Source organism: Sprattus sprattus (genome assembly GCF_963457725.1).
Source record: "Sprattus sprattus genome assembly, chromosome: 6".
Classification (NCBI taxonomy): Eukaryota; Metazoa; Chordata; class Actinopteri; order Clupeiformes; family Clupeidae; genus Sprattus; species Sprattus sprattus.
Genome location: NC_137925.1, coordinates 1,341,674 through 1,353,983, shown reverse-complemented (window position 1 = coordinate 1,353,983; position 12,310 = coordinate 1,341,674). Strand labels below are relative to the sequence as shown.

The following is a 12,310-nucleotide window of genomic DNA, read 5'->3' as shown; positions in this document are numbered from 1 at the left end:
TTATGCCCAAGTAGTATGGGTAGGTGTACTGTTAACCAAATGGATGAGAATGATGTTCATTTTCTGGTATGCTTTGTATTACATGAACATATCTGCAGTTATACCTTTAGAGGTGACCAGTCATCAACAGTCATCACTTCTGTATGTGATTATACCCTTAGAGCTGACCAGTCATCACTTCTGTATGTGACGTTTACTTGATGATAAACAGAACTCGCGTCAGTCCCTTGACCTTAGGCAACAATGACATGAAGATTCATGCGGAGTGTTCCAGAAGGTTCACACTGAGAACTTACCAGATGCATAGAAAACACTGTTTGAGATGGTGCTGTTTACGCTCGGGAACAAACATGTGCCATTCCTGTGGAGAAGAAGGACATGTCTCTGAGCAACACCATGAAACCAGGTTGGGTGATTTAAAACAATTCAGAAGTAGTGAAATGGCAAAGTATTCAAAAACTGAAAAACTGCAACAACAGGAAATAGAAATAATCACAACTGTCCAGACATCGTGGTAAAGATTTTTTTTTTTGTGATCAATTTTTTATTGTATTTTATATTTCATAGAAGAAACAGTTACACATACGTATACACAAGTAAGACAACATAACACATATAATACTCAACCATACTCCCCCCCCCCCCCCCCAAGCCCACCCACACCCAGGTCTTGCCTCCCACAAAGACAGAATCAATAATTTGAGAAGCTCACCAAATCTGTTAAATAGGCCTAATACTAACATGTGAAATAAATAAAGAAACAAAAAGAAAAGGAAGAGGATGAAAGTATTACTTATTGTGCACTTGACCACACTTACCGCATAATCCCTTGATTTATGGTGATCATCTCTTTGTTCGAGGTAGGCTCCCAATCATTCCAGGAGCTACTGGTAGTCTTCATGAGGTCGATGAACTGCTTATTATCTATGAAGCCCATCAGAAACACCCACCTCCCCATAAACTGCCAATGTACAAGAATAGATAAATGTGTGTGTGTGAATAAATGTGTGTGTGTGTGTGTGTGTGTGTGTGTATATGTGTGTGTGTGTGTGTGTGTGTGTGTGTGTGTGTGTGTGTGTGTGTGTGTGTGTGTGTGTGTGTGTGTGTGTGTGTGTGTGTGTGTGTGCAGGGTGTGATTTGTCCAAAAACCAGAGGGGGGGATGTTTTGTTTTTTTTATCATGAAAAAAAAACAATAATACATAGGCCTAATTCTCTTCATATAAGCCTACATGCATCATATACGTATGTCTATGATATGATGATCGCTGCTAGACGCTCAGTTCTTGTGCTCCCTCTCATTCACGTTGAAATACTGAAACCGAAACTGAAACTTTGAAACTGAAACGCAACTGTTTTGGACAGAACTCGCTATTCAGTGAACAAATATTTTCATATTCATTGTACAGTAGCCTATACACGGAAATTAGCAAAGCCAGCGAATTCTGCGCTGTCACAACCTGTCTGTTTTTTTTATATTTTTTTTAATAATTGAGGGTTATCCCCCCCATGTATGAAATTCATCCAGCTGAGGTGGGGATGTAAAAACCAGAGGGGGGGTAAATCCCCCCCATCCCCCCCGGCAAATCGCACCCTGTGTGTGTGTATTGACTCACCTGCGTAACATCCTTGATTTCTTGAGTTTTGACAAGGGGCTCGCACATTAGCTTTTCCTTGTCCTGGTCACAGAGCTCTTTACAAGACGATCAGAAAACCACAACAAACAGTTGCTGATCATCCCATGCATAACAACAGTACCCTCCATGTTATGTTTCCTATCTCATCCCCTGACAGTCACCTAGGCTCAAACAACATGAACATAATGGGTTTATAAGTATTCTGAACTGTTTCTCTGCTGTAGTTGTTCCATGTGTGTAAAATGCATCCCATGTACTGATAAGAGACAATGATATAATGTATTACAAGTCTTTCATTCGACTAGAAATATGAAATAGTCTGAATAACAGCACTGCTCATGGCGCCTCTGATGGGCTTTTACAATTTACAAATTAGAAATCAAACAGGAATAGATGGTTGTCAGTCACAATAGTAATAGTAATTCCAAATTCCTTTGATGCACTTAAATCTCATGTTAGCAAAGGGAGACGTGCAGGGTGCTAACCTGTAACTCCGTTGTAGGTGACAGAAAAGGGAGCCGTGCAGGGTGCTAACCTGTAACTCCGTTGTAGGTGTCAGTAAAGGGAGACGTGCAGGGTGCTAACCTGTAACTCCGTTGTAGGTGACAGAAAAGGGAGCCGTGCAGGGTGCTAACCTGTAACTCCGTTGTAGGTGTCAGTAAAGGGAGCCGTGCAGGGTGCTAACCTGTAACTCCGTTGTAGGTGTCAGTAAAGGGAGACGTGCAGGGTGCTAACCTGTAACTCCGTTGTAGGTGTACGGGGCTGGGCCAGAGTACCCCAGGCACTCAGCTTGTGTCTGGAACGCTTTCTGCTCCGTGTCTGACAGCTTCCCTGAACGTCCTTCAGGGGACGAAATCATAAACAATAAAATGATCATGAACGCTTCGTATGATGTATTACAGGAAAATACATTTGAACGCCTAAATGTCATGAAGGTCTGATTTATGCCACATTGACATGGGATGTATGAAAGCATGGCTAACCTTCTTATATGTGAAAGCTTGGCCTATAGACTGTACAATAATTCCAACGATTCATTTTCCATCGCAGAGGAGTGGTTAAAGATCATTTGAAACAGCTGGAGGGAAGGAAGACTGAAGAAAAGGTAAAGTTGAATCGTACCAAAGAGGTAGAGTGATCTGATGGTGGTTTCCGCCATTGTAGACTTCAGTATCATGACTATGTAGTCAGAGCCAGATGGCAGGATGGTCACTTCAGTAGTCACCTTCTGTCCCTCAAACATTTCTGTCAAAATGTAAGGTTTTTACCAACAATTAGATAATTCAAGCATTCATTCAAAGCAAGTAATACATTGTTGTGTTCTGTGTCATTTTTACCCTTAGTGGGTATTCATGCTATCATGTGGCTAGAAAGTGAATATGGCAGTACACTGATCCGTACCATACTCTTACATAGCACTTTACTGCTGAGTATCCATAGCTCGACAGAAATAAACTACAGAAACCTGACTTCGTCCTCCGGTCCCTTCTTCAACTTTAGCCTACTTATTAATATTCTGTCAAAAATTAAATAAAAACAGTCCTAATAAGGGCAGCTCTGCTCGTATGTTATGCTGAATAATGAAACATATTCTCCCTCATAACTTACGATTCACATGCAGAACACTGCTTTGGAGTGTCGTATTGTCAGTTGAAAATTCACATTTCCCATTACTGTGGGGAAAATAAAAGCACATCACGATCATTAATATCAACATAATACAAACTCATTCATTATGCTTATTCAAACAGGGCTGGATGGATCTGGAAATACTTACATCCTGTTGCCCTGACTCATGATGAGTGATTCTGTCTGGCCTGAGGGCGTGAGAGTTATCCAGGAGCTGTTGACAACTTTCAGAATGTCTGTGAACACCTGATGATCACTGAAGCCGCTCAGGAACCACCACTTCCCCGTCATCTGTCGATGCAGAGAATTAGGAACAGTTGGGTTAGAGAAGTATTAATAATTAATATACAGTACGTAAGTAATATGTACGTATACCTTAACTGTTTAGGCGATTGGGTTAGAGTAGTATTCATACCTTAACTGTTTAGGCGATTGGGTTAGAGTAGTATTCATACCTTAACTGTTTAGGCGATTGGGTTAGAGTAGTACGGCATGTGTGAAATAGATCATAAGTGACAGCGGCAATCGTGGAAGCATTTGAAGAAAATCAAACCCCTCTTGTTTATGCATCTCGTAAAAAAATACTTCAGGTCATGCCAACAAAACGTGACACAATGTAATTTACACAAAAGTAAAAACACAAACAAAATCACAATAAAAACGCAGAATCACTACACAGCAAAGAGCATAGAAGTTGTGTTCGATTTTCTTCCATTAATACTGAACCTGTGACTGTAGGTGAGAGTATAGTTCTTTGTGTGATTTAATATTCAGGTTAATAAATGCATGGGTCAGACTCAAAACAAAGATACCAAATAGATAACAATGCAAACATATTAAAGGCATTCCAGCTGTGTGCGTGTGTTTGCTTGTGTTTGAATGGCTTGAAAGCAGTGTGTGTTTGTGTGTGTGTGTGTGTGTTTGTTTGTGAATCACTCACCGGTGTTAGGTCTTCTACCTGGAGAGGTTTGACAACCTCCTCGCACACAGGGGCCGCTTGGGTGAGGGCCAGCAGAGCCAAGATGGTGGAGGTCGTGGTCAGTACACACATGATGAAGGTCTCTGTGATGAAGAGAGTTCTGCAGCAGACGGCCACGGCTCCTCTGCTTTTATAGACTTTAACCAGACACCCCTCGGGCAAACCATCAATGTTTTCCCAGAGTGATGTAACATTGAGAACACTCCCCGTCCAAAGGTTCTTGTTTACCGTAAGGTCATGATCAGTTCCGCAATCACTTCATTTAATACGAATAAGTATCCAAATCCAACAGGGCATAGGTAGATACAGTCGAGGTACAGTCCAAGATCGGAAACACGAAAGATTAGATATTTGATTTTAACATATCAAAAATGTTTGAAGGTGTTTTCTCAAAATATTTTTTTTGAAATATGGGATTTTTGTACATACCCAGCATTCAATGGCCTATGGAAGCATATTCAAATTGTAACATAAGGTAAGTTTATGACACAGATACACATACGGTAAGAACAGATATCATATCTTTCCAAAACAATTAGTTTCATGTTGATAAATGTGAATTTTTTTTGCTATAGCATGCCAAAAATTGCACAAAATGTGTTATCATCCATTTTCAAGCTTTACTATCTTACAAACCATTCATCACATAGGGACAGATTTTTAGTAAAATATACAGAGTATGCATAGAAAGGTCTGTATAATATCAAGTGTCTAGCTTTAACGTTGAACTTTCCATAGGCCTTCAAAGATGCTGCAAAAGAGCATAGTGTACAATTCGAGAAAAATTCAAGCACCCTGAATACTACGATATACCCAAGCCAGACCCTTGGAAGTCCATATATATCTAGTTTAAATACTTTCCTAGAAATAGCAATTTGAAAATGGCTCTTCAGAAAACGCTGCTTAAAAAGTACAGGTACCCCCTCCCCCCTAAACAATCTTTTTGTGACAAAACTATTGGGAGTAGAGAGCTAATATTTGGGACTATACCTATTAAGAAGTGTATGAAGAACCTTTAATTTTTTCAGCCAAATATGAGACGGTCGAGTGGGAGCCATCCCAATGCTAAAAAACGATTCCTTTTTCTCCCGGACTTGAAACTTAAAGCAAGATAGCACTGTGATTTTGACCCAAACCAGGGCAAAAGTTAAAACATAAAAACCCAGTTAGTCTCGTAATATACTCATATATATGAAAGGCAGAAGTCCTCTACCAGCTGCCACCTGGTTGAAGGTGGTGCTGTTTACTCTCCATATGAAGAGGACTGACTGACTGATACTGCTCCTACTAGGACTAACTGCATTCTGTCAGGTGATGTTTATGGCTCAGCTACATCATCTGACATAGATTTAAAGTTTTTATTGTATTGGATGTCTAATACTAAATAAGATATGTAAACCTGTTTTTTATTTTTATTTTGTAAATGTTATGCCTAAAAAAGAAACATAATGCATACAATTGCCGTTTTAAACAGTTTATTTGACAATAGATGACAGATTTACTCCACAACCTTCTCTCCAAGTGCATCCGGAGATTTCTGACAAAGCTCTGTGAATGAAAATAAGACAGTAACGTTATGGTATACATATAGGCTAACTCTATAACTCTAAATAACTAAGCACCATCATATTTTTTCAAATTCTTTTGGTGCACTAAGCAGCTTTTACTTTTTACTGTTATACACATGAGAACAAGCAACCATTAGCCCCTTGTAAGCAGATAAATACACACACACACACACACACACACACACACACACACATATATAAATAAACGTATCTATAGTATATTACACTAACATTAACCCTAAGGTTAAAGATTTTCCTTCACTACTACAGTGTATCCAAATAATGAATAATATTAACAATGTTTTATTTTAATACTATAAATACTTGAAATAAGTTATAAAATACAGGCAACACCCACCTGTAACTCCATCGTAAGTATAATGGTCTGCTTTGCTCCATCCCAAATGCTTCCATCCCAAACACTCAGCTTGTTTCTGGAAAGACTCCATATCTTTGGCCGATGCTTTACCTGACCGCCCTTTACAATGCAAACAACAACATCAAAGTTGTGTGACAGTTTGAGCTAACTTTCCTTCAGGATGAACAAAAGCTCCTATTTATATATCTCTTCATATCATGACAAGTCTTCAAGAACATAAACCAAATGTGCTGATGCGCATGATGTGGACTCTGATTAAGAGAAGCATGGCCAATGATTTCATATAGGAGAGGCCAACCAGTAGTCTTCAGGCCTGTACAGCAATTCCCCGATAGATAACAAACGTCATCCAGTTATTGAGACAGTTAGACGGACAATAAGTCGTTTGGACAAAAGGGAAGGTAAAGAGTAAAAAGGTGAATATGTACCAAATAAGTAGAGTGCTCGGATGTTGTTGTCCCCTATTTGACTCTTGTAGCGCATGATGAGGGTATCTGTGCCTGAGGGAAGGACCCATCCCTCTGTGGTCACTCTTTGCCCTTCATATATTTCTGAAATCAGGTTAGAACCTGTCAATCACCTAGCTTTACCCTACTAGTGGGACTTGCCAGGATTGCTTGTTGGCAATATGCCCTAGGGTCACCTTAAAGATGTTTAAGATGCTTAAAGATGTAAAAAAAAAAAAAAAACTGTTGTATTGGTTATAATATACATGATGTAAAACTGTTCCCATTAAGTAGTACACAATGAATGACAGTGTTATGAAATACATTATGCCCAAGTAGTATGGGTAGGTGTACTGTTAACCAAATGGATGAGAACGATGCTAATTTTCTGGTATGCTCTGTATTACATGAACAAATCTGCAGTTATACCTTTACAGGTGACCAGTCATCACTTCTGTATGTGACGTTTACTTGATGATAAACAGAACTCGCGTCAGTCCCTTGACCTTAGGCAACAATGACATGAAGATTCATGCGGAGTGTTCCAGAAGGTTCACACGAAGAACTTACCAGATGCATAGAACACGCTGTTTGAGATGGTGCCGGTTCCGCTGGAAAACACACATGTGCCATTCCTGTGGAGAAGAAGGACATGTCTCTGAGCAACACCATGAAACCAGGCGGGGTGAATAAAAACAATTCAGAAGTAATTAAATGGCAAAGTATTAAAAGACTGAAAAAAATCAGGAAATAGAAATAATCACTACTGTCCAAACATCGTGGTTGAGATTTTGTGATATATTTAAGGAGCTTGAGATTTGAGTTGGAGAATTTTTTAACTTTTTGCATTACATTATGTACACAGTGCCACACATATTACTTCACTTGACCAAACTTACAGCATATTCCCTTGATTTATAGTGATCATCTCTTTGTTGGAGGTAGGCTCCCAATCCATCCAGGAGCTACTGGTAGTCTTCAGGAGGTCTATGAACTGCTTATGATCTACGAAGCCCATCAGGAACACCCACCTCCCCATGAACTGTCAATGTAGAGGAAAAAATAAATACATCTTGACCATAAACACATATCAATGACAAATATTGCAAATACTGAGATTTTCTCCCTGGATACTGAAAGCCTTTGTATGTTTGTTTGTGTGTGTGTGTGTGTGTGTGTGTGTGTGTGTGTGTGTGTGTGTGTGTGTGTGTGTGTGTGTGTGTGTGTGTGTGTATTGACTCACATGCGTCACATCCTTGATTTCTTGAGTTTTCACAAGGGGCTCGCACATTAGCTTTTCCTTGTCCTGGTCACAGAGCTCTTTACAAGACAATTAGAAAACCACAACAAACAGTTGCTGATCATCCCATGCATAACAACAGGACCCTCCATGTTATGTTTCCTATCTCATCCCCTGACAGTCACCTAGGCAACATGAACACAATGGGTTTATAAGTATTCTGAACTGTTTCTCTGCTGTAGCTGTTCTATGTGTGTAAAATGCATCCCATGTACTTATAAGAGACAATGATATAATGTATTACAAGTCTTTCATTTGACTAGAAATATGAAATATCCCGATACTATTCACTTCACACTGGAGCGGGGTTCACTAGCTAACCTACAGGAAACAGCACTGCTCATGGCGCCTCTGATGGGCTTTTACAATTTACAAATTAGAAATCAAACAGGACTAGATGGTTGTCAGTCACAATATTAATAGTAATAGTTATAGTAATAGTAATAGTAATAGTAATAGTAATAGTAATAGTAATAGTAATAGTAATAGTAATTCCAAATTCCTTTGATGCATTTAAATCTCATGTCAGAAAAGGGAGACGTGCAGGGTGCTAACCTGTAACTCCGTTGTAGGTGTCAGAAAAGAGAGAGACGTGCAGGGTGCTAACCTGTAACTCCGTTGTAGGTGTCAGTAAAGGGAGACGTGCAGCGTGCTAACCTGTAACTCCGTTGTAGGTGTCAGTAAAGGGAGACGTGCAGCGTGCTAACCTGTAACTCCGTTGTAGGTGTCAGTAAAGGGAGACGTGCAGCGTGCTAACCTGTAACTCCGTTGTAGGTGTCAGTAAAGGGAGACGTGCAGCGTGCTAACCTGTAACTCCGTTGTAGGTGTCAGTAAAGGGAGACGTGCAGCGTGCTAACCTGTAACTCCGTTGTAGGTGTACGGGGCTGGGCCAGAGTACCCCAGGCACTCAGCTTGTGTCTGGAACGCTTTCTGCTCCGTGTCTGACAGCTTCCCTGAACGTCCTTCAGGGGACGAAATCATAAACAATAAAATGATCATGAACGCTTCGTATGATGTATAACAGGAAAATACATTTGAACGCCTAAATGTCATGAAGGTCTGATTTATGCCACATTGACATGGGATGTATGAAAGCATGGCTAACCATCTTATATGTGAAAGCTTGGCCTATAGACTGTACAATAATTCCAACGATTAATTTTCCATCGCAGAGGAGTGGTTAAAGATCATTTGAAACAGCTGGAGGGAAGGAAGACTGAAGAAAAGGTAAAGTTGAATCGTACCAAAGAGGTAGAGTGATCTGATGGTGGTTTCCGGCATTATAGACTTCAGTATCATGACTATGTAGTCAGAGCCAGATGGCAGTATGGTCACTTCAGTAGTCACCTTCTGTCCCTCAAACATTTCTGTCAAAAAGGTTTTTACCAACAATTAGATAATTCAAGCATTCATTCAAAGCAAGCAATACATTGTTGTGTTCTGTGTCATTTTTACCCTTAGTGGGTATTCATGCTTTCATGTGGCTAGAAAGTGAGTATGGCAGTACACTGATCCGTACCATACTCTTACATAGCACTCAACTACTGAGTATGCATAGCTGGACAGGGCCACAGGCCCGCTGCCTATGCCCATTGCCTCAGCCTATGCCAATAATAATGTAAAGAAAGGTGCCATTTTGTGTAAACACAACACAAACAGGCAGGTGCGCACACACACACACACACACACACACACACACACACACACACACACACACACACACACACACACACACACACACACACACACACACACACACACACATTTAATTATTTTATTGGTCCAAACTACTCAGCATTTGTTGATCTGTTTTTGGTTTATAATGATGGAACTGCAAAATATCTATTCTACTGTTAATTTGTATCATTTCTATCTATATTGATGTTTCCTGCTCTGATTGGCTGTTTCATGGTTGTTATTGTGTGAGTATATACAGTATATCCTCATATAGGGGACTGATGGAACTGGAAATATTGCTATTCTGTTGTTGTAAAATATTAACTCCTTATTTTGTATCTGCAACTAATTTTGGATGTGTACTCTGTCTGTCTCACTGAGACCTGAACAAATGACATGTGAACCATCTCCCCCTCTTCCTGCTAGAATCCTTTGTATCCTGGCATCACCCCCCTCCGCCCATAGGTGAACCCCTCAACCCACTGTCTCCCCCTTCCTCTCACCTAGGGTGTGGTCCTTACCTGCCCTATTGTATTCTACCTGACTGAATTGTATAAATGCCAACGCATTCTGCTGTCGGGTAGGCCTTTCTCTAAGCCTCAGCTCCACGCTGAAATAAACTCCAGAAACCTGACTTCGTCCTCCGATCCCTTCTTCAACTTTAGCCTGCTTATTAATATTCTGTCAAAAATGAAATAAAAACAGTCCCAATAAGGGCAGCGCTGCTTGTGTTTATGCTGAATATTGAAACATATTCCAACTCATAACTTACGATTGACATGCAGAACGCTGCTTTGGAGCGTCATATTGTCAGTGGAAAATTCACATTTCCCATTACTGTGGGGAAAATAAAAACACATCACGATCATCAATATCAACTTAATAATAATAAAGAATAATAATAATTATAATAATAATAACAATACATTTTATTTATAGGGCGCCTTTCAAGAAACCCAAGGTCGCCTTACAACAGTGAATAATACAGTGAATAATACAGTTACAAAATATTTTTAAAATGCACAAAGCAGAGCAGCAGCAGAGCAAAAACTTCAGTTGGCAGGACCTTTACAGGTTATAGGCCTGCCTAACTAATGAACTTAATACGAACTCATTCATTATGCTTATTCAAACAGGGCTGGATGGATTTGGAAATACTTACATCCTGTTGCCCTGACTCATGATGAGTGATCCTGTCTGGCCTGAGGGCGTGAGAGTTATCCAGGAGCTGTTGACAACTTTCAGAATGTCTGTGAACACCTGATGATCACTGAAGCCGCTCAGGAACCACCACTTTCCCGTCATCTGTCGAAGCGGAGAATTAGGAACCGTTGGGTTAGAGAAGTATTAATAATTAATATAAGTAATATTTACGTATACCTTAACTGTTTAGGTGATTGTTAGGTGGGTTAGAGTTGTATTTATACCTTAACTGTTAAGGCGATTGGGTTAGAGTAGTATTTATACCTTAACTGTTTAGGCGATTGGGTTAGAGTAGTACGGGACGTGGGAAGTAGATCATAAGTGACAGCGGCAATCGTGGTAGCATTTGTGGAAAATCAAACCCCTCTTGTTTATGCATCTCCTAAAACAATACTTCAGGTCATGCCAACAAAACGTAACACAATGTAATTTACACAAAAATAATGATACAAAATAACAATAAATACACAGAATCACTACCCAGCAAAGAGCATAGAAGTTTTGTTTTTGTTTTGTTTTTCCATTAAATACTGAACCTGTGACTGTAGGTGAGAGTATAGTTCTTAGTGAGATTTAATATTAAGGTTAGTAAATGCACGGGTCACACTCAAAGCAAGGATACCAAATAGATAACAATGCAAACATATTAAAGGCATTTCAGCTGTGTGCGTGTGTTTGCTTGTGTTTGAATGGCTTGCAAGCAGTGTGTGTTTGTGTGTGTGTGTGTGTGTTTGTGTGTGAATCACTCACCGGTGTTAGGTCTTCTACCTGGAGAGGTTTGACAAGCTCCTCGCACACAGGAGCCGCTTGGGTGAGGGCCAGCAGGCCCAAGAGGGTGGAGGTCGTGGTCAGTACACACATGATGAAGGTCTCTGTGATGAAGAGAGTTCTGCAGCAGACAGCCACTGCTCCTCTGCTTTTATAGACCTTAACCAGACACCCCTCCGGCAAACCATCAGGGTGGATTTCCCAGAGTGATGTAACATTAAAAACACTCGCCGTCCAAAAATGTTCTTGTTTACCGTAAGGTCATGATCAGTTCTGCAATCACTTCATTTAATAGCCTTCTGGTATTTAAAGTGGCATTTCCATGAGCCACATTGCTGCGGAGGTTTCTGGGTTTTCCGAGGTATTGCAACTAGGTCAACGGTTGCTTCATACGCAGGCTAAACTGAACTTTGACCCAGGGTCAACAGCAAACTCGATCAACAGATCATTGCTCCGTTTTTGTATTGATCGAAAAGCAGCAGACAATCCGGATTTCATGCTCTCTTACTTCGACAGGTTTTCCAGGAACCTGGTCCGAGAGAAGAATGTTATTTCTGCTGAAGGTCGGATTGGTATGGACACATGCATATCAAATGATCCATTCTAAGAGCTCAAATATTATAAACTCACTCTTTGAGTCTCACCAATGTGGCCCTGGACTATACGCAGGTTTACACTTATGTTACTGTAAGACCACTATCATATCAAATGATCCATTCTAAGAGC

General features: G+C 40.2%; 1 protein-coding gene across 1 annotated transcript in view; it reads right to left on the bottom strand.

Annotated features, from left to right (window-relative positions):
• Positions 1-11,677, bottom strand: part of LOC308367382 (saxitoxin and tetrodotoxin-binding protein 1-like) — a gene marked incomplete at both ends in the record, with an annotated part of 12,800 nt that extends 1,123 nt beyond the window's left edge. Inside the window, 10 exons of the mRNA XM_080841283.1 lie at positions 6,170-6,289; positions 6,619-6,741; positions 7,207-7,271; positions 7,536-7,678; positions 7,880-7,956; positions 8,794-8,898; positions 9,181-9,303; positions 10,386-10,450; positions 10,776-10,918; positions 11,567-11,677. Coding sequence (XP_080697409.1) covers positions 6,170-6,289; positions 6,619-6,741; positions 7,207-7,271; positions 7,536-7,678; positions 7,880-7,956; positions 8,794-8,898; positions 9,181-9,303; positions 10,386-10,450; positions 10,776-10,918; positions 11,567-11,677 — 1,075 coding nt within the window. The remainder of the gene's footprint in view (positions 1-6,169; positions 6,290-6,618; positions 6,742-7,206; positions 7,272-7,535; positions 7,679-7,879; positions 7,957-8,793; positions 8,899-9,180; positions 9,304-10,385; positions 10,451-10,775; positions 10,919-11,566) is intronic.
• Positions 11,678-12,310: the final 633 nt, after the last annotated feature.